This window comes from Perissodus microlepis, chromosome 5 (genome assembly GCF_051167445.1).
Source record: "Perissodus microlepis isolate ML-2025 ecotype Zambia chromosome 5, ASM5116744v1, whole genome shotgun sequence".
Classification (NCBI taxonomy): Eukaryota; Metazoa; Chordata; class Actinopteri; order Cichliformes; family Cichlidae; genus Perissodus; species Perissodus microlepis.
Genome location: NC_140465.1, coordinates 20,326,143 through 20,353,437, shown reverse-complemented (window position 1 = coordinate 20,353,437; position 27,295 = coordinate 20,326,143). Strand labels below are relative to the sequence as shown.

Genomic DNA, 27,295 nt, shown 5'->3' with positions numbered 1-27,295 from the left:
TCCAAAAGGATGACGAGGATGAAAATATTCATTTTACCAATCAGTGGGTGATTTTACTGTAGCTAAGTCAATCTTCTAGGCTGCCTATGCCACTAGCCCAGTTTCAACTGCTCATTATGGCTTTGTTTCACACGGAACCTTAAGGACACACATAACTATGATATATACATTCAAATATTAAATATTAGTTTAAAAGAAAACTCTATAAGGCACCTTTAACTCGTGGTACTAGTTTGAAATGTTGTGTTAAAATTAGCTTACTTTAAAAATGCATCAAATTTTGAAGGCAACAGTAGAGAGCTTCCTTTGGTTGAACCTGTTACAGTGCAAAAGTGTATTAGAGCAGAAAATAAATAAAAAGAAAGGAAGAGCGAGAGAGAGGGAAAGAAGAACTGACTCACAACGAAAGTCCTGGCCCAACTTGAAATGAGGAGGTAGCAATTATGTGGTCGTCGCCTAGGTCGCTCTGGTGTTTCCTCAGTATAAGCGGTCATAAAAATAAAAGGATTTTAGGTGAAGAACATCAGGAAGTTCTTTCTCAGTGATGCTGACAATCCTAAAATTTGTGAAATCCTTTGAAGTAAATCAGTAAAGTTGAAGAAAGAAAAAATAACAGAAAACAGTGAAACAATCAAAGTCATCACTGACATTACAAGGCGACGTACACCAAATCAGAACAGGACATGTTAGATGGGGCCAGGACACACCATGCTGGGTCATGCTGCTCTGGGAGATTTATTTAGTGATTTTTCCTTTTTTTTTTGTTCTTTTTTCTTTTGTTTATTATGTTGTTCACTTGCGCTGTCAGGAGTGTAGTAAATGGGACAGTCAAGCAGCAAGAGTCACAGTTCATCATCATCATTATCATCATCATCACTATCACCACCATTATTATCATTCTCCTAATGGTATCATAATAATAATTTCATCATCATCATCATTATTGAACTTTTTTCTCAAGCTAGAAAATAATTTACATCACATTGTTTTTACTGACTTTTGAGACCACAAACATTCCAAACATCTAGGAATAAGGGTGGGTAACAATCAGAAAAGCATGACTTTTTGCATAGTATTAAATGAACAAAGACATTGAGTTCTTTATTTACAATTATTGTATAGATAAAAAAAATATCATAAAAACGAGATGAACACTTAAATCACTTACCCATAAATGGCTAAGTATGCCAAAAAAGTTATTTGTTGGCATTTCTCTTTTTCTTTGTTCCACAAACTGCATGCTGCTAAATACAGTACATCGAGGCAGGTGAGAGTATATTGCAAAAAGTATCATTGTTATCATCATCATCATCGTCATCATTATCAGTGTCATCGTCAAAGTTATTATTGGTTCCTACAGCACGTGTTATGATTGGGATGTAATCACGATGTTTTCTGACAGGAGCAGTGATCGATCACATACAGCCAAACGGCTGCATCGGCAGTATGACTCATTGTGGTGCATGATGGTAGATGTAGTCAGGAGGAGCTCCTGTGTCCACACCAGTGGAGTTCCTGTCCTCGATGGACTCATCGCTGTATTTACAAAGATTATTTTTTAAACTCAGTTTCTTTGCATCCCCTTAAAGCTGAATGTCCTCCCGGATTTAAAAGTGGTTTGAGAATATTGGCTCAAGTCTTTTTTTTTAATATTATTATTATTGAAAATGCTATTGTTTTGTATTTGTTTTGTTTATTGTTTTACAGTTTTTACAGAGAAACAAATAAATTGTCAAGTTAAAACAATGGAAAGAAAACAAAAGAAATCAACAGCTTTCGAGCAAAATATTAGAACCCAAACTGGGTTTTTTTCTTTCTCCAACTTAAATAAGACAGATTTTTTTATTCAGATGGTCCATGTTACGTTTTCAACACGCCTGAGCTGACTGGTAAAGCTTGTGCACCCTCTCCAGATGGACAGATTGGCTGAGAAATGACAGAGGAGGAGGATATAAAAAAGAAGAGAGATAGAACTTGTTGGATAAATGATCGTATATACTTTACTAGCTTATAGAATTTTTGTTTTTAGAAAAATCTGGAGGTTTTTTTTCTTTTCAAGTTGCATAATGAGCCTATCACGTCATGCTTGCCAGTGATTTCGATTAGTAATAGAAATACAATAGTACAGGCTAGTTAAGTGGCCTTGTCCTTCGGAGTGCAATAAGACTGGGTAAATGTGCCTTCTGTATGTAACATCTCTCTGGTAATGTCTGATTGGTCAAAGCACAATAAATAGTTTACAACTAGTGAGTACAGTTGAGATGCTAGAGTACTGTATATTCTGTGACGGCAGGAAGACAAGCTTGGTTAAAACACACAAAAGCACATCTAGAATTACACCACAGAAGTTTTCATTCATAACCAGATAGTGCAGAAAATCTTTTTTTTCTCATATATATATATATATATATAGAAAAAGAGTCAAAGCAACATTCCATTTTTGTTCTCATTTCTTCTTTTTTTTTTGTCAGTTTTTCTGTTTTCTTAGATGTTAAAAATGTCTGCAGCTTTGTGTGGCTGCATGTGTCTCTGCTAGAGGAAAAGAAACTCCTTTAAACAAAAATAAACCAATAGGTTAAATAAAAAATAGACACAACGCAAAAAATATTCAATGTTTTCAACCAAAACGTTTTGATTTCCGTGCGGTACAGAGAAGCCAAATATAACTGCAAATTTCTAATATGACTCAGCTGCAGCCTTTTGATGGTCATAGATTTGTTTTTGTTTTTTTAAAAACGTCAAGTCCTTTGAAGAAGCAGGTTTATCTAGAAGAGTTCGCTATAAAGGTCCTGATATCAGCCTTTGACTCGAGCCCTGACCCCAGGCCAGTGCTGAAGCACAGAGAAAAATAAGACATAATCTTAACAAAAGAGAAGAAGCAGTGGATAAAAAGAATAAAATATCCCCTCTGTCACAAAAAGGAGGCCTCTGTTTAGAAAAAAACCAAAGGCAAGCCACTCCAACTTGATCCCAACAATCATATAGAGTAATACTAAGATTCCACAATTACTATGTATCCCATTATATTTTGGTTTCTTTTTGTTGTTAAACCTCTAAAAATATCTACATTATTTGACAAGACAGCAGGCAAATTCCAGCACAGGGTTTTTCAGTAATAACACACCGAAACAGCTCTGGTCCATCTGAGCTTCGACTTCGCCTTCCTCCTTCTAGAAACCAGGAAGTTTATCTCTACGAGGTTGTAAACAAATTACATTCTCTTTAAGACATAAATAAGTCAAAGGTATTGGAGCCATTGAAGCAGGAACAAGGCAACATGCCAACAAACAAAGATAAACTCTCTCTAAATATATTTATATGTATTTAAATTTATAGAATATATCCCATAAATGCTATCATCATTATTATTATTTTGCGTTCCTCTTTACGGACAGGTGCAAAACTGTTGTGCAAGTTGAGCCCTACCACCTCGATACACATTTCCGTTTATGGATGAAATAAATTTGTACAGTTGGGTACATGTTCATGCCACACAGAAGAGGGGACTTTGCAGGCCAGAAACTCAGAGATGCTGTCTTTAAACTCGCAGTCCACAGTGAGGCCTAGCCCATCAGAACCAAAGAACTCCAATAAAATTAAAAGCCTTTTAAATAAAACCTGGGTAATGTACATTCATGCAGGAGCAACAATAATAAGAACAATAATAATCAGAATCAGAATTAGAATAATAACAATATTTTTCAATTTAATTTAAACTATTATCAGTATTAACAATGTTTTTTGTTGAGGAGAGGAAGAGTGAGCAGAGTTTAAAGTCTGTCCTCTTGTGTGATTTTTACTCCTCAGCAGTCTCCCTCCTCATCGTCCTCCTCCCAGTGCCGCTAAAGACACCGTTCGTACATATGTGCAGTCAGACCCACGCTTATACAGTACATGCTAACCAGTACAAGTGTATTGTCGTACACGCCACCATGACTGCCGCTGTACTCATACAACCACAAAAGCAGGATGGCTGTGTAGGTTTTGTGGCTTTGTTGCGCTTTTTTGATTGTATGCTAGTTTGTTTTTTCTTTTCACCTTGACATATTACTTAGATTTTCTCTGCTTTGAAAGGAGCAGAGCGCTTCAAGGGCTCTAGGCTAAGGGAAAATGGTGGACATTTTCCCCCCAGGACTGTGTTGCCGGTAGGTAGCGGTTTGGGGGAGCTCGAAGTTGAGAATTGGGTGAAAATTTCGGGGTGAAGACTTGTATGGTTACAGTTAAAGGTCTGGAGGAATTGGAGGAGGTGTCCCGACAATGTGAGGAAACAACATTAGACGTTAGAGCTGAGTTTAGGATCAGGGTTAGAGGCTTGTCTCCAAGCTGTGCAGAGGACTGGCAGGGCTGGAGGACGCAGCTGATTTACTGGTATCGATAGTGAGATTAATGCCACTGTCAATAGCGTTGTTGTTCTTGTTAGGGGACGAGGGCTGGCTTGAGTACTTCATCCTTCTACGAGCAGAATCATCGTCCGTGTCATCAATAAGGGGGATGTTGGGCGTGGAGTCTTCTATCCTAAACTCAGGGTGTGTCATGAAGTTGTGGATGGATGTTCTGGAGTCTGGTTTTTCCAGGCCTTCATACAGGGAGCTACGGAATGCATTCACAACTCGGATCTGACATGGAAAGGGACAAAACAAAACAAAAAAACAAGAAGAAAAATGGTAAGAGGTGATGCCGGAGACAATATCAAAGGGTTGGAGGTACCCTCGAGATGAAAGAAAAGGCAGGGGGGGGTGGGAGGGTTTGAAGAGAAAAGGGGCATAGAAGGAGGGATCCTCTCATTTGAGGATAAAGAGTTAAAGAAGGAGCAGAAGGTGGAGGAACAGCAAGGGAGAAGGCGACTGCAGCCTGTGTTCTGCTTTCACAAGATGACTACAGTCACAAGTCATTCAATTTTGGCGTGCACTAAGGAAAACTGTGAGGAACACAATCATAAAAAAACACAACAAAATCATACATTTCAAGAAAAACAAATACCAAAGCAACACGAATGCTCGTTGTAAGTATACGCTTTAGTCCAATGTGCTGTATACCTAGAAACAAGCCACGTTAATAAATGGAATGCTTACAGAAAATTTAAAGGAGAATATCACATGCAAGTTTGTAGAAATCTGGTGGACGAGGTCAGTAAGAAGGAAGGAGGTTAGATCTGAGAGATCCAATCAAGTGGTTTAAAAACTTCTGAAGGTACCAGAACACTGTCTGGGACAATATCCACACAGACTCTGAGTGGGACACACAAACACACGAGTATAGCACACGGTGGGTATGGCATGGTCTTAAACAGGGCAATGGACAGTCAAGCCTGCATGAGGTTGGCTCAACACAAGCATCGCAGTGTAAAAACTCACAACAAAACAATAAAACCAAAAGCAAAACAGTGGCATTGAGACAACGAGCAAACACAGCAGGTTAAAATGTGACAAACACAGAAAATGAACAGGAGCTAAACACAAACTACATGCAACATGACAACAGGACAGTGAGGGAGTGGTGAACACCGGCACACAGAGTATAGACACTAAACACATGGAAGTGAATAATGAAAATAAGAGTTTTACTGTCAGACGTCTGACGGTCAAAGCATGTTCCTGAGTCCATGCACGTCGAAGTAAACACTCAAGTATAAGGTCCAAACAACTATGTGACAATTTATTGAGACTAAAAAGTAGCACAGTAGTCACAGACTATGGCAAATTGCTGTTTTCATAAACCCTGTGTGCATCTTCAATTTATTTTGTAAAAACATCCTACTAACGTTTTACAAGAAACTAAATCATGACAAAAATGTGAGGTATTTGGAAAAAACTGCATCAGTATTGTTGCTGGGTTTTAATTGATAATTGGCTTTACATTTACATTATTAACTCAATTCTTGTTTAAAGTAGCTGAAACTAAAGAAATGAAAATAAATTGCTGTTGAATGTAGCAACAACATATCAATGCTTTTATGTATTTTGTGTTTCCAGTTAATAAAACGTTTAATTAAACATAAGAAACCTGTTTTCTCATTCTTCACAGGAGCAGTGAATACACTAAATGGACAAAAATACTGGGACAGGAAACCCATGCCTGTGAAGCTCCCGCTGCACAGTTTTTATGCTGATGTTAATGCGAGAGGAGTTTTGGAGCCGAGACTTGATAACCTTTACACATTATGCGCCTTCACTTGTCACCAGGCATGGCAATCTGCTGCCTGGAGTCCCAGGCCAGCAGGGGACCCCAAGGTCTGATCAACCTCAAACTACAGCAATGGTAATATGCAAGGTTTGCAATGCCAGTAGTTGAGACCTGACTTCCCTAAGGGGTCCTGCCCACCTTTACTCACTCCCATCGCAAGTGGCACACATGAGTCTGTTTAAACAAGCCAAATGTTAGGAAACCTTTTAGGAGTGAAAATAGACAGAAGAAGAAGAGGGAAAAAAGCAGGACAGTGGGGAATGAAGCAAACAATAATGGCTAATAAATATATTGCTCACTAGCTACAGTAAATGCTACTAGTCTAGCCTTAAATGTAGGGGAGAGACAGTCAAAATCACGAAGCTTCCACTAACATGAAGTTATTTCTTCTCTTTACTTAGATGTTTAACATTAGCTAACTTAGCTAGCAGAGCAGCATAGATAGGACACTGGCAATGGGCCTGTTTGCATAGCTAGCATGTTAAAGCAACACAGAAGCTAGCTACAGTATTAACAGTTTTTAACTTAGTCTTGGGCATTGTTGCCAAAATAAACATGGTCTCTGCCATAAGTAATGTTTTACTGTCATTTTATCGGACTATTGTTTGTGGCGGTGGTGTCAAATTATTTAAAACAAAGTGGCAGTAAATGCTGTTGGCGGGTCCTTCTGTGAATTTTTGTCTGGGGCCCCAAAAGATGCTAGAACAACCTTGTTCTGTAACTTTATGGTGAAAACAATCGAATTCAGTAATTACGAAATGTGGCCCAATACTTTTGTCCATGTAGTGTATTTGAAATTTAAACTCTGCCACAAACCTTAAGACTACAATATTCCTTCTAATTTTAAGATATTAGATTTATAAAGTTTTGAGAATAGTGCATATTATATGGCAAACATTCTGGTAGGTGTAAGGAGAGAAATGAAAATTAATAATAAACAGAAGCCTGTCTGGATGATTGCATGTGACAGGATGTCTGACAAGTAACACTGATGGGGTGTCAAAAAAGGGTGGGGGCTGATTTTACTTTGCTGCAGAGGATCTATGTCTGTAACTATGGTAACATGACAGTCAACTACACCAACAGTATGAAGCAACAAGACGGGATGAATTATTGGTACACTACTGCCTTATAGTGAGTACCCTGGCCCCGATTCCAGTTCGCACAACCTTCACATGGGATTTAATTTGATTTTCATAAAGCAGGTTGTTGTCAGTGAGGATGTGTGTGTCCATGTGTGAAAAAGAGAGTGAGAGAGACAGAAAGATGAAAGTGGGCAAATCATTAAATAACACAGACGCTTTTGAATAAAATACACACTCGCCTCAAAGTTTGCAATGTGGCAGTCAAATGTGAAAATATTTTAAGCCAAATATACCGCCGCTACCTGAATATTTTCTTGTCACTGCTGGTGATTCAGCTCAAAGGACATGTAGGAGGTAAAATTTGTTTTTATGCCAAGCCAATGTGATTTGCCACAACAGCGTCACACTCCCAGGTAAAAAAAACAAAAAACAAAAACAAAGTTAACACTGCAACTTATACTTGAATGTTCACCCAGTGACTTGGTGATTTGATTGGAATTAGTTCACATTAATGTCTATAAAGACATAAAAATGTGAGGTTTGGATGAGGGGATGATGGATGGAAGATGAGCAGAGGGAGACAAACTCACAACCTGAAATGTCACGCCGTGGGTATCACCCTTAGTCCTGCGCTCCTAGCACTCTGAGGAAACAAACACACATTCACCAATGAGAAGACAGTACACCCAACCATGGGACGAGATATCAAGATGAATTTGAAATCCAGCGTGAACAAGAAAAAGACAGAAGAAATAGAGAAAATGAAAACGCAAATAGCAAGAACAAAAGACAAAAAAAAAAATCTTCAGAAATGCCAACCTCAAGATGGAGACTGTTGTTGTAAATTAAAAACAAATAAATCAATAAACTACAAAAAATAACTTTCTGCTCATGACAGGATGGCACCCCTGAAGCAAAGAGAGTGGAGAAGCAGACTGACAGAGTTCTGACTCACGGCCAGTAGTGGGAGGAGCAGTAGCAGCAGTAGTGCTTGTAGGAGAGGAAAGGGCATTGGACAAGGACACGTGACTAGGACTAGAAACATTGGTTACATCCTGGGTCTGGCTGGTGGTGGATGATTGGCGTCTCAGAGCCCCTGCCCCCTGAAAGGAGGTGCCACTCTTGAAGGTGTTGACTACTTCAATCTGTAGGAGAGCGGGACAGGAGAGGACAAATGGCTGCTCAGAGTGACACAGACCAAATGGTAACACAGGTTGATTGGTAGGGTGACTGGTGGTAGAGGGAGTATCTCAGTCATGACATGATGGAGGGCAGCTAAAGGTCAGGGTGTGGTGTCCCCACAGCAAAAACACTGAATCTGATCTAAAGAGCTGGTTCACCCAAATTACATGTGAGCTATAATGGTGGCCATGCAAATACTTTGGGTTCCCTTCAGATTTGTTGCGTGATGCTGATACAGAGCAACATTAAAAACATTTTATTAAAATTCAGTAGCTAATATTTATCTCTGGAAAAAAAACACAAATCATTTTTGTGTAAAATTTAAGAGAAGTAAGCGTGAGCAGTCTACAGTAGAACTTTCTACAAAGCAAACATTTCATGTTCGTTCTGATAGTGTTTCTTTTTTAACCCAAAGTAACACTGATGTTGTGTGCATTATTGTTCTACGTTATTAGCACCACAGAACAAACTTGTATTCAGTACCTAAAAATATGATATTACAAAACCTTGGCAAATCAGAACTTTCTGCATGGCCAGATAGCATAAGAGGAAGATTGCCAAAAGCTTTGTTTTCCTTTAATTTGGGTGATCCCACCCTTTGACTTACTATCTGATGTAAACAAATTAAATTCACAGATGCAGCCATTCACATCATCCAGTGCATGTTGTTTTGTGACATCTTCACTGAAGAAGAAAGTTAAGATTTAGTTCAAATTGGGTTTCGTTTTTCCTTCTTTTGTTTAAATTCCTGACCAATGCATATACAGTTGTGATTAGAAGTTTATATGTACTCATCATGGGTGTCAATGTCATGGTAAATTGGGGCTTTAAATTATTTATTTGACCTGTTCTTTTTGCAGGGTAGAATGATTATGCAGAATTTACCACTTCAACCAGAAAGGAAAGAAACCTTCCCATCTTGTGTAAATCTACAGTTCTCCTTCTTGGATCCTCAGTGAATTCCTTGGTCTTTCATATTGTTCTGAATGTGAGTGTGACTGATCAGTCATGATCACTATTGAGAAGTTATTAAGCCTTAAAGTCAATTTAAAAGGCATTGTAGAACCTTAAGCAGACTTTATTAAAGTGTACATATATATTTGAGCTTAGATATGGATCAGAGAAAATACAAAATTCAAACTTTTGCACCCAGTTATTGTTTCTTAAAGTCATTAGAGACATTCGCTGTACAATCATTCAACCCTGGAAAAAGAACAGTTCAAAGCAATCATTAAAAGCTCCAACGTACCATGACATTCATGCCCATGATGACTGTATGTAAACTTCTGACCACAGCTCTATGTAGAATGACTCATTTTAATTTGATCATAACCAGCTTATTAATAAGGATTCTATACTTTAACACTAAACACTGTCATTTGCGTACAGCACAGATACTGTTCTGGCTGTAGTTTTTTAACTTGCTCTTGCGGATGTTAGGCAGCATCTGTCCACAGTACTACACCCAGGCCCATCAATAACACATCAGTGAGACGAAACCAGATCCAGCACACAAGCCGGACTGTCTGCAATATCACAGTGATACCGGTCTGCAGAGCTCACAAATGTGAAAACAGTTCAGTGGCTATATACTTGTATTTAACTCTTGGAGCTTCCACAGGTCCACGGCGGTGATCTAGGCAGTCCAGCGAGGGGAAGTGGCATCTTTATGCTCCTGAGTAATTCATCTTGAGATAAAAGGACTTTAAAACTGTGACTGACTAACATGACCAACATATAAAATACAGTCTATCACTTCCTCATGGGCAATGCCTGAGGTGGAGAGACCTACACGAAACAGATCTTCTGAGAAACACAGACAAACAGTAAAAGAGAGGCTTTTTAGTAAATATTAGGGGTGACATATTTACCTTTTAGTGTTTTTATTATATAACTGGACAAAATTATTATATTATTATTATGAAACTCAGCATATTATTGTGTAAAATTAAAGGGAATCTTAAACAGATTTTTAAACAAGTAACCATAAAGTCCACATGCTGTATCCATATATTAACTGGGATTGAACTGTCTCTGTTACTTGCCCTCACCTGAGTCTGAATGCGGTTGAGTCCTCTGAACCAGAGGATCTGTCCTCTCCTCAGCTCCCTCTCTGCGTGGTCGATCTCCTCATTTTCTTCATTAACATCCTCCTCTGGCAGCTCATCTTTCTGAGTTAACTGCCCTGCCCGCCGCAGGAAGCGCAGTCTGCTATTGGGTATGGTGGCTATCACCTAACCCGCAGAGAAGTAAAAGCACTAAGTGATGTACTTACTGTAGAGATGCACAGACAGGAAAATTGACCAAAAGACTTAGAAAGGGAAAACTTTGCCTATTACCTGTCCCCACACAAGCTCCCCCAGCCCGAGGAAAACACACCACATCCACTTTTCCAAGTCTAGAGGTTGACAGCTGAATGGCTTCCCTCCAAACTGCACAATCACGATCTATGCAAAGTATAAAGTACGCAGAAAACTGAAAATTACCATTACTTATCAGAAAAAAATATACAACAATTAATAATTAAAATTAAAAATAACTGAGAAAAACAAGTAATTTCAGGAATTAATGCATCCACTTACCTGCACAGCAAACGTGCCAAAAACAATCGAGCAGAAGATGGGGTTCCTGAAGATACCGTCAAAAACATTCCTCTCTCCGTGGATTTTGCGGGCATTTATCTCATTAAACAGCTGCATCATGACAAAGGTGTTAAAGATGATGGTGTAGTGCTCAGAGGGTGGAGAGTGGAGAGGAGCATTGCGGCCACTGTCGATGTCAAAGATCTGCTCACCTGGAAGGAAAAGAAAGAGAATCAAGGAGTCAGATTTATGCCATAGTCTTTAAATCTGTAATATCCTACATCGGTAAATAACCGTGCATACCAACAAAGAGCAGTGTGAAGATGATAATGAGCTGATAGACTCCATGTCCTAAGATGTTCTTTGTCATGGTGCTGGAGATGAGAGGCTTATTGCGACCGTATGGCTTCCTCTTAAGCAGAGACTCCGTGGGAGGCTCTGTCGCCAGAGCCAGGGATGCAAAAGTATCCATGATAAGGTTCACCCACAACATCTGCACTGCTTTCAAAGGAGAGTCCTAAAGAAAGGTGACAGTAACATGTATCAATAACAGAATAGAATAATAGAACTACAATATAACCAGGCATGAAACACAAGTGTATTTCTTGAAGTTGTAAGCACTTATGATCTTTCAAATTACAACAGTGAACCAACTTGGATGAAATTCCATTTCATCACCATCAACTGTGTTAAAAATGACCATGATAGCGGGCTGGTATTACGTTGCAATCTTTTTCATCCTTCTGACCTGTGTGATGCAGGCACCAGTGAAAGCCACAATGACAGCTACAACATTGACAGTAAGCTGGAACTGAAGAAACTTGGAGATGCTGTCGTAGACATTTCGGCCCCACATAACTGCTTTCACGATGCTGCTGAAGTTGTCGTCGGTGAGAATGATATCTGATGCTTCCTTGGCCACATCTGTACCAGCAATACCCTGGAAGAATGATGACAAGCTGCAGTGAGAAAGAAACTGGAGTTTTCTATTTCACAGCTGCTGTCCTTCTAACTTCATCACACTGCAGTATTCCTCAGCCTACCACGTTAAAAATAACGTTGAAGCATATAATCAACTCTGCAGTCAGCTGGACAAAGCTGGACCCTGTAGATGAGTCACTATTGTGTTTAATAATAATACCAGCTACCTAAGGAGTCAGTGTGCATGTAATCAGGTAAAGCGAAGACTGTAGGAAGGACTCTCTTTCTGTATTATGTTATATTTTGAAGGAGAAGCACGAGCAGCACCTTCTAGGCAGTGGCTGGATTTGGACAAGGATGCCCTTATTAGTGAAAGTGTGGAGTGAATACTTATGCGGACATCTTTTTAAACATGTCTCATTAAATGAATTAATGTGCGTGATTAGGTTGAAATCTGAGCCCAAACCAATCTCCTTCAATCAGATTTCCTGCTTAAGCACAGAAGCTGAAATAATTTTTTACAGTATCTTACAGGACCACAGTGTAGAAAGAGAGCTGCAACTCATGTTACATAAGACCTATTAAAATATATATATATGGTTTTTGCTATAACGTTTTTAACAATCTTCTGCAGAATAACTGCGTTAATAAAGAAATCCACTAGGGGGAGCTCCTTATCCACACAGCCAGAGTGAGAGCGCCTGAGAAGAATTCTTAAACACTGCAGAGGTGAAAAAGACATCTGCAGATGTTGACTGAGATCAGTCTCACAAGAATGCAAGATAAGGCACGAACAAACAGCCAAACAAAACAGGAAAGAAGGGCTGCTTACCATGGCAAATCCAACGTCAGCTTTCTTTAGAGCAGGCCCATCATTGGTCCCATCTCCAGTCACAGCCACCACCTGCCTCTGGTCTGCCATAGTGCTGTCAATAATGCCTGCAATAAAGAGATAAACAAAGCAGCATAGGAGGAAGTGCATATACACATAAAGCACAAAGACTCAAGAAACAAGGAAAGGCAACAGTAATGATCTCTGTCTGAGTCAGAGCAAAAAGTGTGCAACCAATTCACCTTTGACGAGTGTGTGTTTGTCGGTTGGGGATGATCTAGCCAGTACTCGGAGTTTAGGCCAAACCTTATCGATACGCTCCTGTTCCACCTGCACACACACACATAGACACACACAAACACAAATTGAAAGAGAGGAACAAGAGCAACACTTCTGCTTATTTTTCCTTAACCTCTGCAACTCTCTTCCATGAGTGGCTCACTTTTTACCTCCTCTCACACTGACAGTATTTGCTGTACCTCTCCTTTCTCATTGCGGATCCTCCTGTTGAACTCTTTGCCATCGATGCACAGGAAGTCCTCTCCTGGGTGGATGATACCACACTTGATGGCTATGGCTCGGGCTGTGTTTATATTGTCTCCTGTCACCATACGCACTGTGATGCCTGCACGCTGGCACTTCTGAATGGCATCAGGGACCTAAAATAGGGAGACACATGCACAATAATTCAGTACAACAGAAATATGTAAAAAGGAAAGCATATTTCACCTATTATTTAAAGCTGCACTAACCAAATTTAACCAATTAATACTAAGACTGAGCATAATGCAGCCAGCTTTTACTGTGCGGAGGTCTGGCAAACCTTTTATTTCAAGGAAGCCTTCTGATATACCCAGTAGTAGAAGGAGCTGCATTTCTGACCACTGGATGAATTAAATTAAGATTTTCACTTTTTCTCTGGTTTTCTCTGGTTTTGTTCTCCACCAACTCCTGAGGGAATTTTAAATCCCACTTGCCATCTGGTGGCACATGCACAGTTTTCAGAGCTTCAGTATTTGAGTAGTGTTTATAAAAGAAAAAACAATCTTGCAGTTATTCACAAAACACAAACACATGCAAGCAAGTAAATCAAAGCCCCATTATTATTAAGTTCTCCAGATAGTATTGCAATAAATTAATTATGACTACTCATGTATGGATATGGATCTGTAGTTGAAGCATCTAGCAAAAGAGTAGTAATTCAGAAACACATATTTCTCCTTGCAAAGGTCAGTGTGGGCGAGCTCTGCTCTCCAAACCCACACATAAACAATTGTGCTCACGTACCATAATAACAACTTGCATCAGTTTACACATACATGCAGGCAAGTAATTCTTTCTGCCTTCACACATAAAAAACATAAAACATGGATCCATCATTGAAATGTGCGCTTGCATCATGCATTAAACTGCCGAATCGAACTGCTTATGCATGCAAGCATAGAGAAGTTTGTTTTTACAAAGTATGGCTATATAGTGAGTGCAGAATTATTAGGCAAGTTGTATTTTTGAGGAATAATTTTATTATTGAACAACAACCATGTTCTCAATGAACCCAAAAAAACTCATTAATATCAAAGCTGAATGTTTTTGGAAGTAGTTTTTAGTTTGTTTTTAGTTTTAGCTATTTTAGGGGGATATCTGTGTGTGCAGGTGACTATTACTGTGCATAATTATTAGGCAACTTAACAAAAAACAAATATATACCCATTTCAATTATTTATTTTTACCAGTGAAACCAATATAACATCTCCACATTCACAAATATACATTTCTGACATTCAAAAACAAAACAAAAACAAATCAGCGAGCAATATAGCCACCTTTCTTTGCAAGGACACTCAAAAGCCTGCCATCCATGGATTCTGTCAGTGTTTTGATCTGTTCACCATCAACATTGCGTGCAGCAGCAACCACAGCCTCCCAGACACTGTTCAGAGAGGTGTACTGTTTTCCCTCCCTGTAAATCTCACATTTGATGATGGACCACAGGTTCTCAATGGGGTTCAGATCAGGTGAACAAGGTGGCCATGTCATTAGTTTTTCTTCTTTTATACCCTTTCTTGCCAGCCACGCTGTGGAGTACTTGGACGCGTGTGATGGAGCATTGTCCTGCATGAAAATCATGTTTTTCTTGAAGGATGCAGACTTCTTCCTGTACCACTGCTTGAAGAAGGTGTCTTCCAGAAACTGGCAGTAGGACTGGGAGTTGAGCTTGACGCCATCCTCAACCCGAAAAGGCCCCACAAGCTCATCTTTGATGATACCAGCCCAAACCAGTACTCCACCTCCACCTTGCTGGCGTCTGAGTCGGACTGGAGCTCTCTGCCCTTTACCAATCCAGCCACGGGCCCATCCATCTGGCCCATCAAGACTCACTCTCATTTCATCAGTCCATAAAACCTTAGAAAAATCAGTCTTGAGATATTTCTTGGCCCAGTCTTGACGTTTCAGCTTGTGTGTCTTGTTCAGTGGTGGTCGTCTTTCAGCCTTTCTTACCTTGGCCATGTCTCTGAGTATTGCACACCTTGTGCTTTTGGGCACTCCAGTGATGTTGCAGCTCTGAAATATGGCCAAACTGGTGGCAAGTGGCATCTTGGCAGCTGCACACTTGACTTTTCTCAGTTCATGGGCAGTTATTTTGCGCCTTGGTTTTTCCACACGCTTCTTTGTTGACTATTTTGAATGAAACGCTTGATTGTTCGATGATCACGCTTCAGAAGCTTTGCAATTTTGAGACTGCTGCATCCCTCTGCAAGATATCTCACTATTTTTGACTTTTCTGAGCCTGTCAAGTCCTTCTTTTGACCCATTTTGCCAAAGGAAAGGAAGTTGCCTAATAATTATGCACACCTGATATAGGGTGTTGATGTCATTAGACCACACCCCTTCTCATTACAGAGATGCACATCACCTAATATGCTTAATTGGTAGTAGGCTTTCGAGCCTATACAGCTTGGAGTAAGACAACATGCATGAAGAGGATGATGTGGACAAAATACTCATTTGCCTAATAATTCTGCACTCCCTGTACAGCGGAGGAGTGCAGGTCTTTAATAAGCTGGAGGTTGGAGGTTAAAATAAAAACATATGATTTTTTCGCCTACTTAGAACAACATAACTTTTGCTCAGCAGCTGCTACATGCAAAAATAATTAACCCAAATATGAAAACCTACAACAGTCAAACAAGGGAATTTATTTCATTTAATTCAATATTTGAAGAAGAACAATATTTGCTTCAGTCACAACAAAACCATCTTTAACCTATATCAGCCTGTCATTTCATCAATTACACAAAATAAAATAGCCAACTAATACGTATACCAGTTAATACTCTGAAGAGGTCAACGAAGTTAAATATTCTTCAAATGTAAACAAAAAAAAAAGAAAAACGTAATATGTAGTAATATGATTTTTATAAGTTAAACAAGCTCATGCTCTATATTATCCAGATATTGACTCATTGTTATCAAGATATCAGGTTCCTGTTTGGCTCGTCTGTCATCCCTATTATTTATTTAAACCTTTCATTTCTCTTGGACTCGTACTGCTCAAGATGACTGGTCACTTGAAACTAGGAGGTGAAGAAAAGACTGGAGGTTTATTAAAAATACAATCTGGTCCATCAGAGGAAGAAAGTAGGAGTCTAGTAGGTGAGACTGGGAAACAAGCACCTCGTGCCTCTTATATGGATCTGGTTACGCTCTCATTTTCTACCATTTCTCTCTACCATTCCTACCCATCATCCTCCTGCCTTCTGTCATCCTTCTGACAGAAATCTGATTTTGAACATTTTTCAGTCTCTCATTCCCTCCACTATTCTCTCTCGTCTCTCTGGGGGCATTCTCAGAGAGCATCCACTTATTAAACGGACATTGCATTACAGAGGAAGAAATTAGAGACTAATAAACAAACCAAAACCATGTTTACCAGTCTGTTTGACCGTTTTAAAATAATGGAATGTCATCTAATTTCCAGTATTAACCAGTTTTAGCAAAGAGCCTGGAAAGTTTTTACTGGATTGCAGCAGTTTTCTGTGCACTGCTTCTCAACTGGGTTATTGAAAATGACAGATACCGAGTGACCTCTAGGGTTGAGTAGAGAGAGTAATCTGCAAACTTTGAGGCTATGCATCACTGCGAAGGGCTATGTTAACAAGGTATATATGGGTGGCATAGTGGTGGTGTGGTTAGGAAGAAGGTTCCTGCTTCAAACTGAGACCCTCCTGTGCAGAGCTTACTTACTTTCCTTGTGCGTCCATGGGTTTCCATTAAGTACTCTGGCTTTCACCCACAGTTCAAAGACATGCACATCAGGTTAACACGTGAGTCTAAATTGGCCATGGATGTAAAACAGTTTACATCCATGGCCTCTACAATAATAAGTCTATAATAACTCCAGGTTTTGTATTCGTGTCTTTTCCCTAACTCCTCCTAGACACATTGATCAATCTGGATGAAACTATAACAAACTGTCTAAGGTGGCAGGGTTATCAATTTCTATTATTCAATAGCTTTAGGAAATTGTGTTTAGGGAATACTAATAATTTTCAGGAATTATTTTATAACACTCAAATTCTTACAAATTATATGTGTGTAGTAGCTGATCTCAAAACGAACAACATAATTGTAACTATGTTATGTGTACATTTGTTTGATGTTTATGACACTATATTGACAGCTTATATATTGATTGATAAGAGCAGGGTTTTGCTGGTATATGCTCAGAATATGACTTCTAGTTAAAGCACTTTGAGTGGACAGTAACAACATAAAAACACTATGTAAATGTGGCCACACTACATATTCATTTTACTGTACAGTATGTTCAGCATTAAATATTTGATTTTTTTTGTATTTATTCATCTTAACACTATAATTTTCCCCAAATTGCAAAAACCCTTCCATAATATTGCAATACAAGAGGGGATTCTCAGTTAATATATCTCAGCTTTGGAGAGAAAGATAGAGAGATAGAAAGAGAGTTGCAGAAAATGCAAAAGGAAAAGGAGTCATCAAAAAGAGGAACATCACCACAGACAGAGGTGGAGAGGAGAAAACATGTTGGGTTGGGGCTGAATGAGCAATGCTGTTGTAGAAAGAGCAGGGGGATGGAAACAAGATGAAAGGAAGCAGTTGAATAATCCAGTAGTCAGTTAATTTTCCTGCTTCCTTCTCCCTGCACTGGAGCTGTCAAGCGAGATCAGCTTTCCTACTGTACACAGATACCTCTTTCTTCCAATTATAATACACTCTATTCCTTCATGTGAAATTTATCATTTAAAAACTGTACCCCTGAAGAAATTGCTTTATGATGAGTCACTTATTGCATTGAACATTTCTTTTTGTTTCAACGGATGATTTTACAGAAGTGATCAGAAGAAATAAGCTGGTCTCATATAAGAATTGATTTGGTGTTTAAAATTCAAATTAATACTTTGATCCTCATCTATACAATAAACCTTTATGTAAAGAGACACTGCTTCAAAGTAACAGCGAGGACACACCACTGGTTATGACACAGCTGCTGAAAGCTGGTATTATAAACCATTTGTTCGACATCCCCCTCCTCTCAGTCCATTACTAAAATATCTCTCCTACCTCTGGCCTGACGGGATCCTCTATTCCGACAACACAGATGGCTGTGAGGTCATTCAGGATGTTGTTCTCATCATCCCAGTTGGGCTCAGGATTGCTGGAAAAGTCACGATACGCCACACAGATGGTCCTCAAGCCATCACACGCCATGGGCTCAATCACTTTCTTCACCATCTCATCCTTGTCTCGTGGACGGAAAACCCTTGGCTCACCCACCTCGTTTTGGATATGGCTGCATCTGCAAACAAGGGCGTGGCGTAGGTCGTGAGGGTCATTTTAAATTATATACTGTAACATTGGTATTGTCTGTGTTTTTAGTGCTTGGAAATGAGCCAGCATTTAAAAAAGAACAAAATATATAGTCAAATCTCTCAGCCTGGCATTACTGCTTTGCTTAAATGAATACTGGTGAATCAAAAAAGGATGCACTGAGAACTGCAATGCTGTGCAAGAGAAAAGACATAGAGACTAATATGCCTTTTGTGGCAGGATACCACAATATTAAAAAAAAGAAAGTGCATTGGGGTACACACTGTAGAGAGCTCAAATGGAGGACAAACAATTTCCTAGCTAACACATTTCCTAAATAACTAAAGTACTGTAGCCAAAAGATAATTACATTTGATCAAGACTAAACTGATTTGCTAAACAAGTTAAATATATCAACAGACAAACTGAAAACAAACAGGTGTACTGGCATACAGCCAAATACAAATGCTGTACATCATTTACGGAAAAGCAAATGAACCATAATTAATGCAAACGTCCTTTTAGGACCTGTCAGCTTGACAAAAATGTGAATTTAACCTTTCATACATTGTATTATTGAATCTCTGTTTATATTAACTGTAACGCCTATAATGTAGAAACATAAAAAATACTATTGAATTCAAGTCATTTTATGACTTTAATGTTAATGTTAGTAATGCCTGCAATAGAATTTCACATTTCTCCTTCTGCATCTCAGGTTTTTCTCAAAACCACTCACTGTAATGTTACTGTAACGCCCTGCAAAATGACATTATTGTAAGACATACTGCTAGAAACTTGCACTGAATGCAGTGTAAATCTGCAGAGCACCTTATTAAATTATATAACTGCAACTTCCGGGTTATTTTAAACCATAAAACCAGACTCACTTTTTGAGTACAATCTCAGAGGCTCCCTTGCTGTACATCCGGAAGCTACCGTCAGGCAGCTTTATGACAGTGCTCATCGACTTCCTGACAGAGTTGAAGGTATAGACTTTGTAAAGCTTCTCCTCTGGGATCTGGTTTCTTATTGGCTGGTAATCCCGCTTCAGGTCCAAAACTAGTCCCAGCAGGCCACATTCTGTCTTGTTGCCCACCTGCTTCGGCAGACCGCCTTCCTTATCTGGGGGCTGTAAAATGAGGGACAGGAAAAAAAAGATTTAAATGTGTTCAGTTATATTTTTAGTCTAATATTAAGTAGGCATGCTAAAAAAGAAGTCCTAAGGTTTTACGCATCAGGAAATAATAAAAATAAACTGGTCTTCAGCAAGTTTTACAATTAGATAAATGCAACCGCAGATGAACAACAAAACATGACATGTTACACCTTTCACTACTTAACAAAAACTAAGCCAAAATAAAGAATCAGTGATGTGAATAACTAAATACACACTTACTGCTTCCATAGGAACTAAGAGGAAGTCAACAAGCAGCAGCCACCAGGTGCTGCTGATCAAATGCTCTTAATTAACTGCACTTCATTAAAAAGTTGTCTGGAGCATTGAGGTGCGTGTTAAACACATCTGCAATGATCTTTAAGAAGCACAGATTTATGCTTCTTTAGAAGGAAGAATCTGGATTAAACATTAATCTGGAAAAGACTACAAGCCTATTTCCAAACAATTTTTACTCCATTATTTTACAATGAGAAAGATTTGGGGTGGGGGATCAGATCCAAGATGAGACCATGCAATGCTGCAAAAAAAAAACAAACCCAAAGAGCTACATCTTAGACTAAATGCTGAAGTTCATAACAGTACAATTAAAAAAAGACTGAAGTGAATTATGGCTTGTTTTGGAAGATCTTCCAGGTTTGGAAGGTCTTTTTTTTTTTTCAAAAAGAACATAGACGCAGTTGCATCTGAACAAATCACACAACTTCTGTAACAATGTACTTTGGACAGATGAGCCCAAAATGAAGATATGTGGCCATAATGCACAGTGCCACTTTTGGAGAAATCTAAACACAGCATATCACCATAAATATATGATACAAACTGTCAAGCATGGTGGTGGCGGGCTGATGATTTGGTGTTTTGCAGCCACCAGACCTGCACACTTTGTAGCCCCTGAATGGATCATGAAAGGTTTCTAGTCAATTATAAGGCCATCTTCCAGACAGCTAAAGCCTGACTGAAAATGAGTCATAAAAGAGGACAATGACGGCAGAATGACGGCAGTGATACCTTAAGAGAGCTGTGCACAAACAAATGTCTGCAAACGTCAATACAAGTTGAAGGTACTGAGTCATGGGATGTACTCAGTTTTTCACAGAACTCCATGACGTCAGAGAATTTACCCTCTTTTTTTCCATGACTGTACATATGGCTTTACTTTTTTTTTTTTTTTAATCTATCTGTAATTGTTATTCACTTAACTGCAACTTAAGATAATTTTACAACATTGTTACACATATTGTTTCTACCTAATCCAACACTTCGACTTTTAAATGTTCTTAGTTTGTGTTTCCTCATAGGGTAAATGAAAATAATCCTGCCACAGAGATTAAGTTTCCAGTGTAATATATTTCATACACTCATGTGATCTATTCACTGAATGAGATTCTCTCTCCTTCAGCTCAGTGCGACCAGTGTAATGCTTGAAATAGCTGCTGGTGATAATTAACCAGCTAGCAGGTGAAAGGGTCACTTTGTGTGGGAGGGCAGAAGATGAGATAGATGGAATCAGGTTTAGATCGTCTTATTTCAGGCACACAGCTCAACCCTGTGAAATCTGTAATTGTATACTTGGAACCATGTATTGCTCTGGTTCAGTGAACATGTCAGTGGATAGACATAGCACGTAATATCATTTTCTACCTAACATATGCAAGTATGGTTGGAAATGTGTTGTGATAGGCTCATGAGTACTCTGTGTTTTAGGTGTGCATCCAGTGTTTTGAGTTTATTAGCAGCCATGAGGAGTAATTTCTATTGCCAGTTGTGTGTGTGTACATTTGTGTGTGATACAGTATCTGTGCAGGTGGCTACAGTACATGTGTGCCACCATGTACACACTCACGCTACGAGCAAGAGTGCGAATGTTTGTGCATGCGGTCAGCTTGTCAAAGGCCCAGCGTTGCCATGGTAACATTGGGCAAAAGAACAAGAAGAACACGAAGAGACTTGGGAAAAGAGAGGGTGCACTCTCGACCACTTGGGGATTCTTACTCCTTGGCTCCATTCCTCTTTCATGATTTTCCCTCATTTCATGTCACACATATCCTCAAATCCTTCTGCGTTTCCTTCTTCATCTTTTCCCAGCCCCCATTCATTAACATTTCCAGAGCTTTATTCTATTTAGGAAGAAATAACGCATGTACAGAAACTACCTGTCACTATGACAGGATAAATCTCACTATAGTCAATATCTTAGTAAGTAAAGGGCCAAAAAAAGCATGAAAAAACAAAGGAAGAGCATTCCAGTCCAAAGTCACAGAACCTCAGGGACCTGCCAGGGACATATGAGTGCAGACGCCCTCTGGTGTAACCTGGTGCCTGTCCATGAAAAGCTCTCCATGTCAGTAAAAGAATCTTAAACTGCACTCTGAAATAAACCGGAAGCCAGTGTAGCTGCGTCAAAATTTGAGTCACACGTGAGGATTTTATCAGAAGTCTGTCAGCAACATACTGAACAACCGTTCTAGGGAGGTTTTGCTAAGACTTGTGTATAGTGCACCGCAGTAATCCAATCGCAATGAAACAAAAGCATGAATCTTACAGAGACTCATATGTTCAGACACATCTCAGGAGCGATCCCTGCTGTTATTATTCATAACACGCCTCTTCAAATCTGCACATCCTCTCAACCCTATTTACATTTGACTAAAATATAAAAACATAAAACTAAATTAAAAAGCTGTTCAACTTCACTCTTAAAATAAATAGTGTGCTCAGATAATGTTAGAAAATAATGAAAAATGACTATTTACTGTATCACTGATTTTCTAGAAATAAGTCAGACAAATAGATTATCATAGTAGTTGCAACTCATTTTTTAAATTTTACTTTATTTCGCTGTTTCAATTGACTAAGAAAAAAAGTAAAGGTAAATAATAATTTTGTGGTAATAAATTATATTGGCTGTATACATGTTGAAAAACACAGTTAATCATATCTGGGAATACAATCCCGATCCCTATTAGCTGGCACTGAGCTGACAGCTAGTCTCCCCGGGATTTTTGCTACATAGTACCTACAGTATGTTTGACACCTACACTCACTGCTAAAGAACAGCTTGTCGGGTACACTGTCTTCTTACACGCATACACACACAGCAGCATGTAGCAACCGCTTTGAAAATAATGCTTCTACCTTGGTTGCTTGATCAGCAGACACCTTCAGCTTGAGCTATTTGCTCCAAAATAGACTGACTGCAGGCTGTTCTACGTTAAACAAGCCTGCGACCGGGATTAGATTTCAAAGGACAGCTTCGCATTTTGACGATTTGTATTTGCCTTTACTGCTGTTTTCTTCACTTGGTCCTTGTCACAGTGTGTTCATAAAGATTCTGTGTTGGCACTATAGTTAATAACATTGATGATGCACTCCATTTAAAGCTGTCCACATGCTAACGAGGCTTTGATAGAATTCTGATTAACTGCTTTGATATCCTTTTTAAGGTTAATGATACACAAAAGGCCTAAGAAGAGAAAAGTATGTGGAGTGAAAATACTTGGAGGGCTCTTTCCTCGTTTCACCAGTTATTCCTTATGTGAAACAGCACGGTGGTGCTGCGAAATAGCACCGGTGACTCCCAGCAAGGTCCTGAGTTTCAATCCACCAACTGGGGTCTGACTCAGGATACTCTGTTTTCTCCCACAATCCAAAGATATGCATGTTAGATTAACTGGTGATTTGAAATTGGTGTAAATGTGACCTGGGCAGGCTCCAGCCCAACCACAATCCTGAATTGGATATGTGGATGGATTTTCCTTATCTAAACAGAAGTCTAAATAAAGAGGTTGATTTGCAGGTTTTGAAATAATTTAAGGTAAATTTGTGATTTTAGGCTAAACAACTGACTAGAATTTAACTTTATCACATCAAATGCTATACAGTGCTTTAAAAAATTTTAAAGTGTTATGCCACAGCTATCAGAATTTGTACTAAAATGATTACCAAAATCAATTTTTATGTTTCTGTAACGGTTAACCCACCAGCATGTGCAAGCCTTTTAATCAACACACAAAAACACATTATTATTGTTTGATTAAGATGCCAAATTACAGTCATTTACTTGCATATAAAAATTTGCTTTAATGGTTGAATTAATTTCTGACTTCTTGTGCCAGCTCAAATTTGGGTATAAAAATGTGAATTCAGTCATTTTCAGTTTTTGACAGATTTTTAAAACATTTGTGTTGTCTCGTTTTTATGGCAGGGGTCCTAATAAATTTGTTAAGCACTGTATCTGCTATCAATATTTGCTCTAGAGGCTCATATTTTGAGCTCAATATTTCTGACCTTCTTGACTATCGAATATTGGATATTGATTAATTCAGGCTGAGGCATTTTTTTTACTTATCCTTGCAGCTGCTGAGAGCCAGTGGACCCAGCTGAAAAAGTCATCTAAAATCTCATTAATCATTAAAACCCAATCAGAAGACTGGCCAATCCTCACCTAGCAATTTGACATATCTGGTTTTTATCTAGCTGTATGTCTCACAGACACAGACAAGAGCATAAATACTTTATACAGAGTTTATGGTAAATAACAGAATTAATGCCTTTTTCTAATGACCAATGATTACATCAGGAAGACACTGCCTGTCATTGGCAAATGAGGAGATGGAACAAATGGCCTCATCTGCCCTGTCTGCTAAGTGTTTGGGAGAATAGGCTCCCAGCCAGAAGACCAAATCAAGTTAAACCTCTAAAATGAAAATGACTGAACAAAATGACCAAAATGAAAAACGCACAGTGTATAAAAAATAAATGGTAATTTTTAGATCAACTAAATCATACAGAAAACAGTCATTACTCCATTTAAATGTTGTGTAATGGCTGCCTTCATAGTCCATCCATCCACCCATCCATCCATCAATCCAAATACAGTATATTAGAGCAGTAAATACTTAACCATGTTTGTTAATTTAAATGACAGATATTTTAACTTCAGCTTAGCTACTGGCACAACTCCTGCTCCAGCAGAAGAGTATTGCGGAGAATAAAAGGAATTTACAGCTACCTCAATAACAAAACAAGACAGCAGGAAAAGCAGTGAGTAAACAGATAATAAACAGAAGACAGCCACAAACACCTCTGCCTTGTTTTCTCAGAGATTCCGCAGAGGTTTAGCTTGACGTCGGTTTCTACGAACAAGGACGCTTTCTGGCATGGGATGCCCAGTGTTGGCATGACGAGACAACTGTTGGCACACCCTGGCCTGGACATGGCTAACGACCAGCTGCCCTCTCTCTAGTCCTTGGGTGTTCCTGCAGGCAAGGACATATGCCAGAGGGAGTGCTGGCAACTTTACTTCCTTTTCCACCTGGGGCTCTCCTTAATCCATCCCTCCTGCTTCTTCCAACTCCCTTATCATGCTCTCTCTGCAATCTTTTCCTACTTTAGTTACACCGCCTTTATTACACCGACCCCCCATTTTTTATTCACACTCTAGTCCTATCCTGCTTTGTTGTTTTGGATGACTTTCTGTCCTCATCTTCAGCTGTCCCAGTCTCTTACAAGATGCTCCACCTCCTCAGCCCACACCTTCTTTTTTCTCTTTTCTTTTTTTCCTTTTCTCTTTGCATGTAGGAGTAGATGATATCCTTGCTCGCTTGCATGACTCTAACAGCCAACTGGGCTAAGGCCTGGAGGAGTGCTGGGGGGGCAGTAACACGGTCTTCCAGGGCATGATGAGGACACTTGTCACGCGAGTGTCTTTTCTCTTGTGTTTCCCTTTCTTTTTCCATCCTGATTTGCATGTATCCTTACTTTGCATTTCACTGCCTCTTCTCTACATATTGAATCCCCCTCTCTCCATATTCGTTTCTCCATTTCATTATATTCTTTACTTGCCTCTCTACTGCAGATTTCTGACTACTGCAAAAGCACAAGGCAGTCATAATACACAGAATCAACATCTAGTAAATATACTTTACTACTGACCCTACACCCACCACCAATACTAATAAAACTGATACTACTACAACTAATAATAATAATAATGAACAGTGTGCCTTCTTCCACAGTCTCTTTTGTCCTCTCTTCCTCCCCTTACCCAGAACCAGTTGTCGCAGATGGCTGCCCCTCCCTAAACCTGGTTCTTAACAGTTTCTTCCTGTTAAAAGGGAGTTTTCCTTCCCACTGTCGCCAAGTACTTGCTCATTGGAGAACATCTGATTGTTTGGGTTTTCTCTGCATTATTGTAGGGTCTTTACCTTACAATATGAAGTGCCTTGAGGTGATGGCTGTTGCGATTTGGTGCTATATAAATAAAATTGAATTGAATATTAACAGGTAATTGTGCCCTGAAATTTGCCTTGACATAGTTTGATTTCTGTTGATGCACATGCAATCATGTGTTTCAATCATGTGTTTCTCAGACTGATAACATCCAAATATGGACTCTTGTATTACCCCGGGCATTGGCTTTGATGAGTGATTGGCAGTTTATTAATTAGATTGTTTCAGTCGAATCACTGGCAAAATTCTTTGTCAACATGCTGTGACAAATACAAAAAATTATTCATGATTCACACGGGATATCTGGCCGTCTTTTTGGCAAGTAAACCGTGATATGTTGTTGTTGTTACTGCTATATATTATACAACAATTACTATACAAATTGATGCAACTTGATAAAAATAATCTCAAATATCATTGGTTTTCCTGCAATTTGCCTTACTTTTGACTCTTCTAAGTATTTAATTGATGCTGCTCCCCTAAAAACTAAAATTAAATATATTATGTAAAGTGACATAGAAATACAGTGCTATGCCAGTGAAACATCAAAACACTGTCATTCTAATATGATGACAAATCCCGTCACTGTCATCTCAGCAGCACTGTCAAGTAAATGAAGAGAAGAGAAGAGAAGAGAAGAGAAGAGAAGAGAAGAGAAGAGAAGAGAAGAGAAGAGAAGAGAAGAGAAGAGAAGAGAAGAGAAGAGAAGAGAAGAGAAGAGAAGAGAAGAGAAGTCTGTTGGCCATAGTTGTGCTGTGTATCTGTCTTCTCAGTTTCCCAAAATATTCCAAACATAAGAGGCTGGGTGCTTCAAGCTAAAGACATCCAAAATACTCTCCCTTCCTTTTGCGCAAACAAGCATGCAAGCATGCAATGTCCAGATGACACAAGTACTGTCAGCAACAGCTAATTAAATCAAGATATCACCACTTACTAGAGAACAAGAAGAAGAAAGTTCATTTTAATTACAAACTGTTTGTTGTAGAGCGACAAGTAGACATAAACTGAATATAGTTTTTCTAAAATCTACAAATCAGCAGACACATTCTGTTGAATAAATTTATAGGAACATTGCCAACAATTTTACGTGACATTTGTTCTCCAACATATACTTCAGAGTTCTATTTCTGTCCTCTTTTTGTTTGTACGGGAGCATTATCTACCTTTCTTGTCCCTGACCGGAATAATGACCTGAGCAGGTGGTTGAAGCTACATGAAACTGAGCTCCCGGGACACTCACACAACCATGCTA

General features: G+C 39.0%; 1 protein-coding gene across 14 annotated transcripts in view; it reads right to left on the bottom strand.

Moving 5' to 3' along the window:
* Positions 1–686: 686 nt before the first annotated feature.
* The window catches only part of atp2b2 (ATPase plasma membrane Ca2+ transporting 2), a 131,306-nt gene continuing 104,697 nt past the window's right edge, over positions 687–27,295 (bottom strand). For 11 of the 14 annotated variants that reach the window (XM_084928656.1, XM_084928659.1, XM_084928657.1 and 8 more), the window contains 11 exons: positions 19,523–19,764; positions 18,387–18,621; positions 13,265–13,444; positions 13,028–13,115; positions 12,786–12,892; positions 11,781–11,972; positions 11,336–11,549; positions 11,033–11,244; positions 10,790–10,897; positions 10,502–10,684; positions 687–4,616 (listed from right to left, as the gene is read on the bottom strand). In XM_084928656.1, coding sequence (XP_084784782.1) covers positions 4,305–4,616; positions 10,502–10,684; positions 10,790–10,897; positions 11,033–11,244; positions 11,336–11,549; positions 11,781–11,972; positions 12,786–12,892; positions 13,028–13,115; positions 13,265–13,444; positions 18,387–18,621; positions 19,523–19,764 — 2,073 coding nt within the window. In that variant the 3' untranslated portion in view covers positions 687–4,304. Of the gene's footprint in view, positions 4,617–7,861; positions 7,912–8,223; positions 8,414–10,501; positions 10,685–10,789; positions 10,898–11,032; positions 11,245–11,335; positions 11,550–11,780; positions 11,973–12,785; positions 12,893–13,027; positions 13,116–13,264; positions 13,445–18,386; positions 18,622–19,522; positions 19,765–27,295 lie in introns of all 14 variants that reach the window. The other 3 variants (XM_084928662.1, XM_084928666.1, XM_084928668.1) reach the window with 2 other exon arrangements.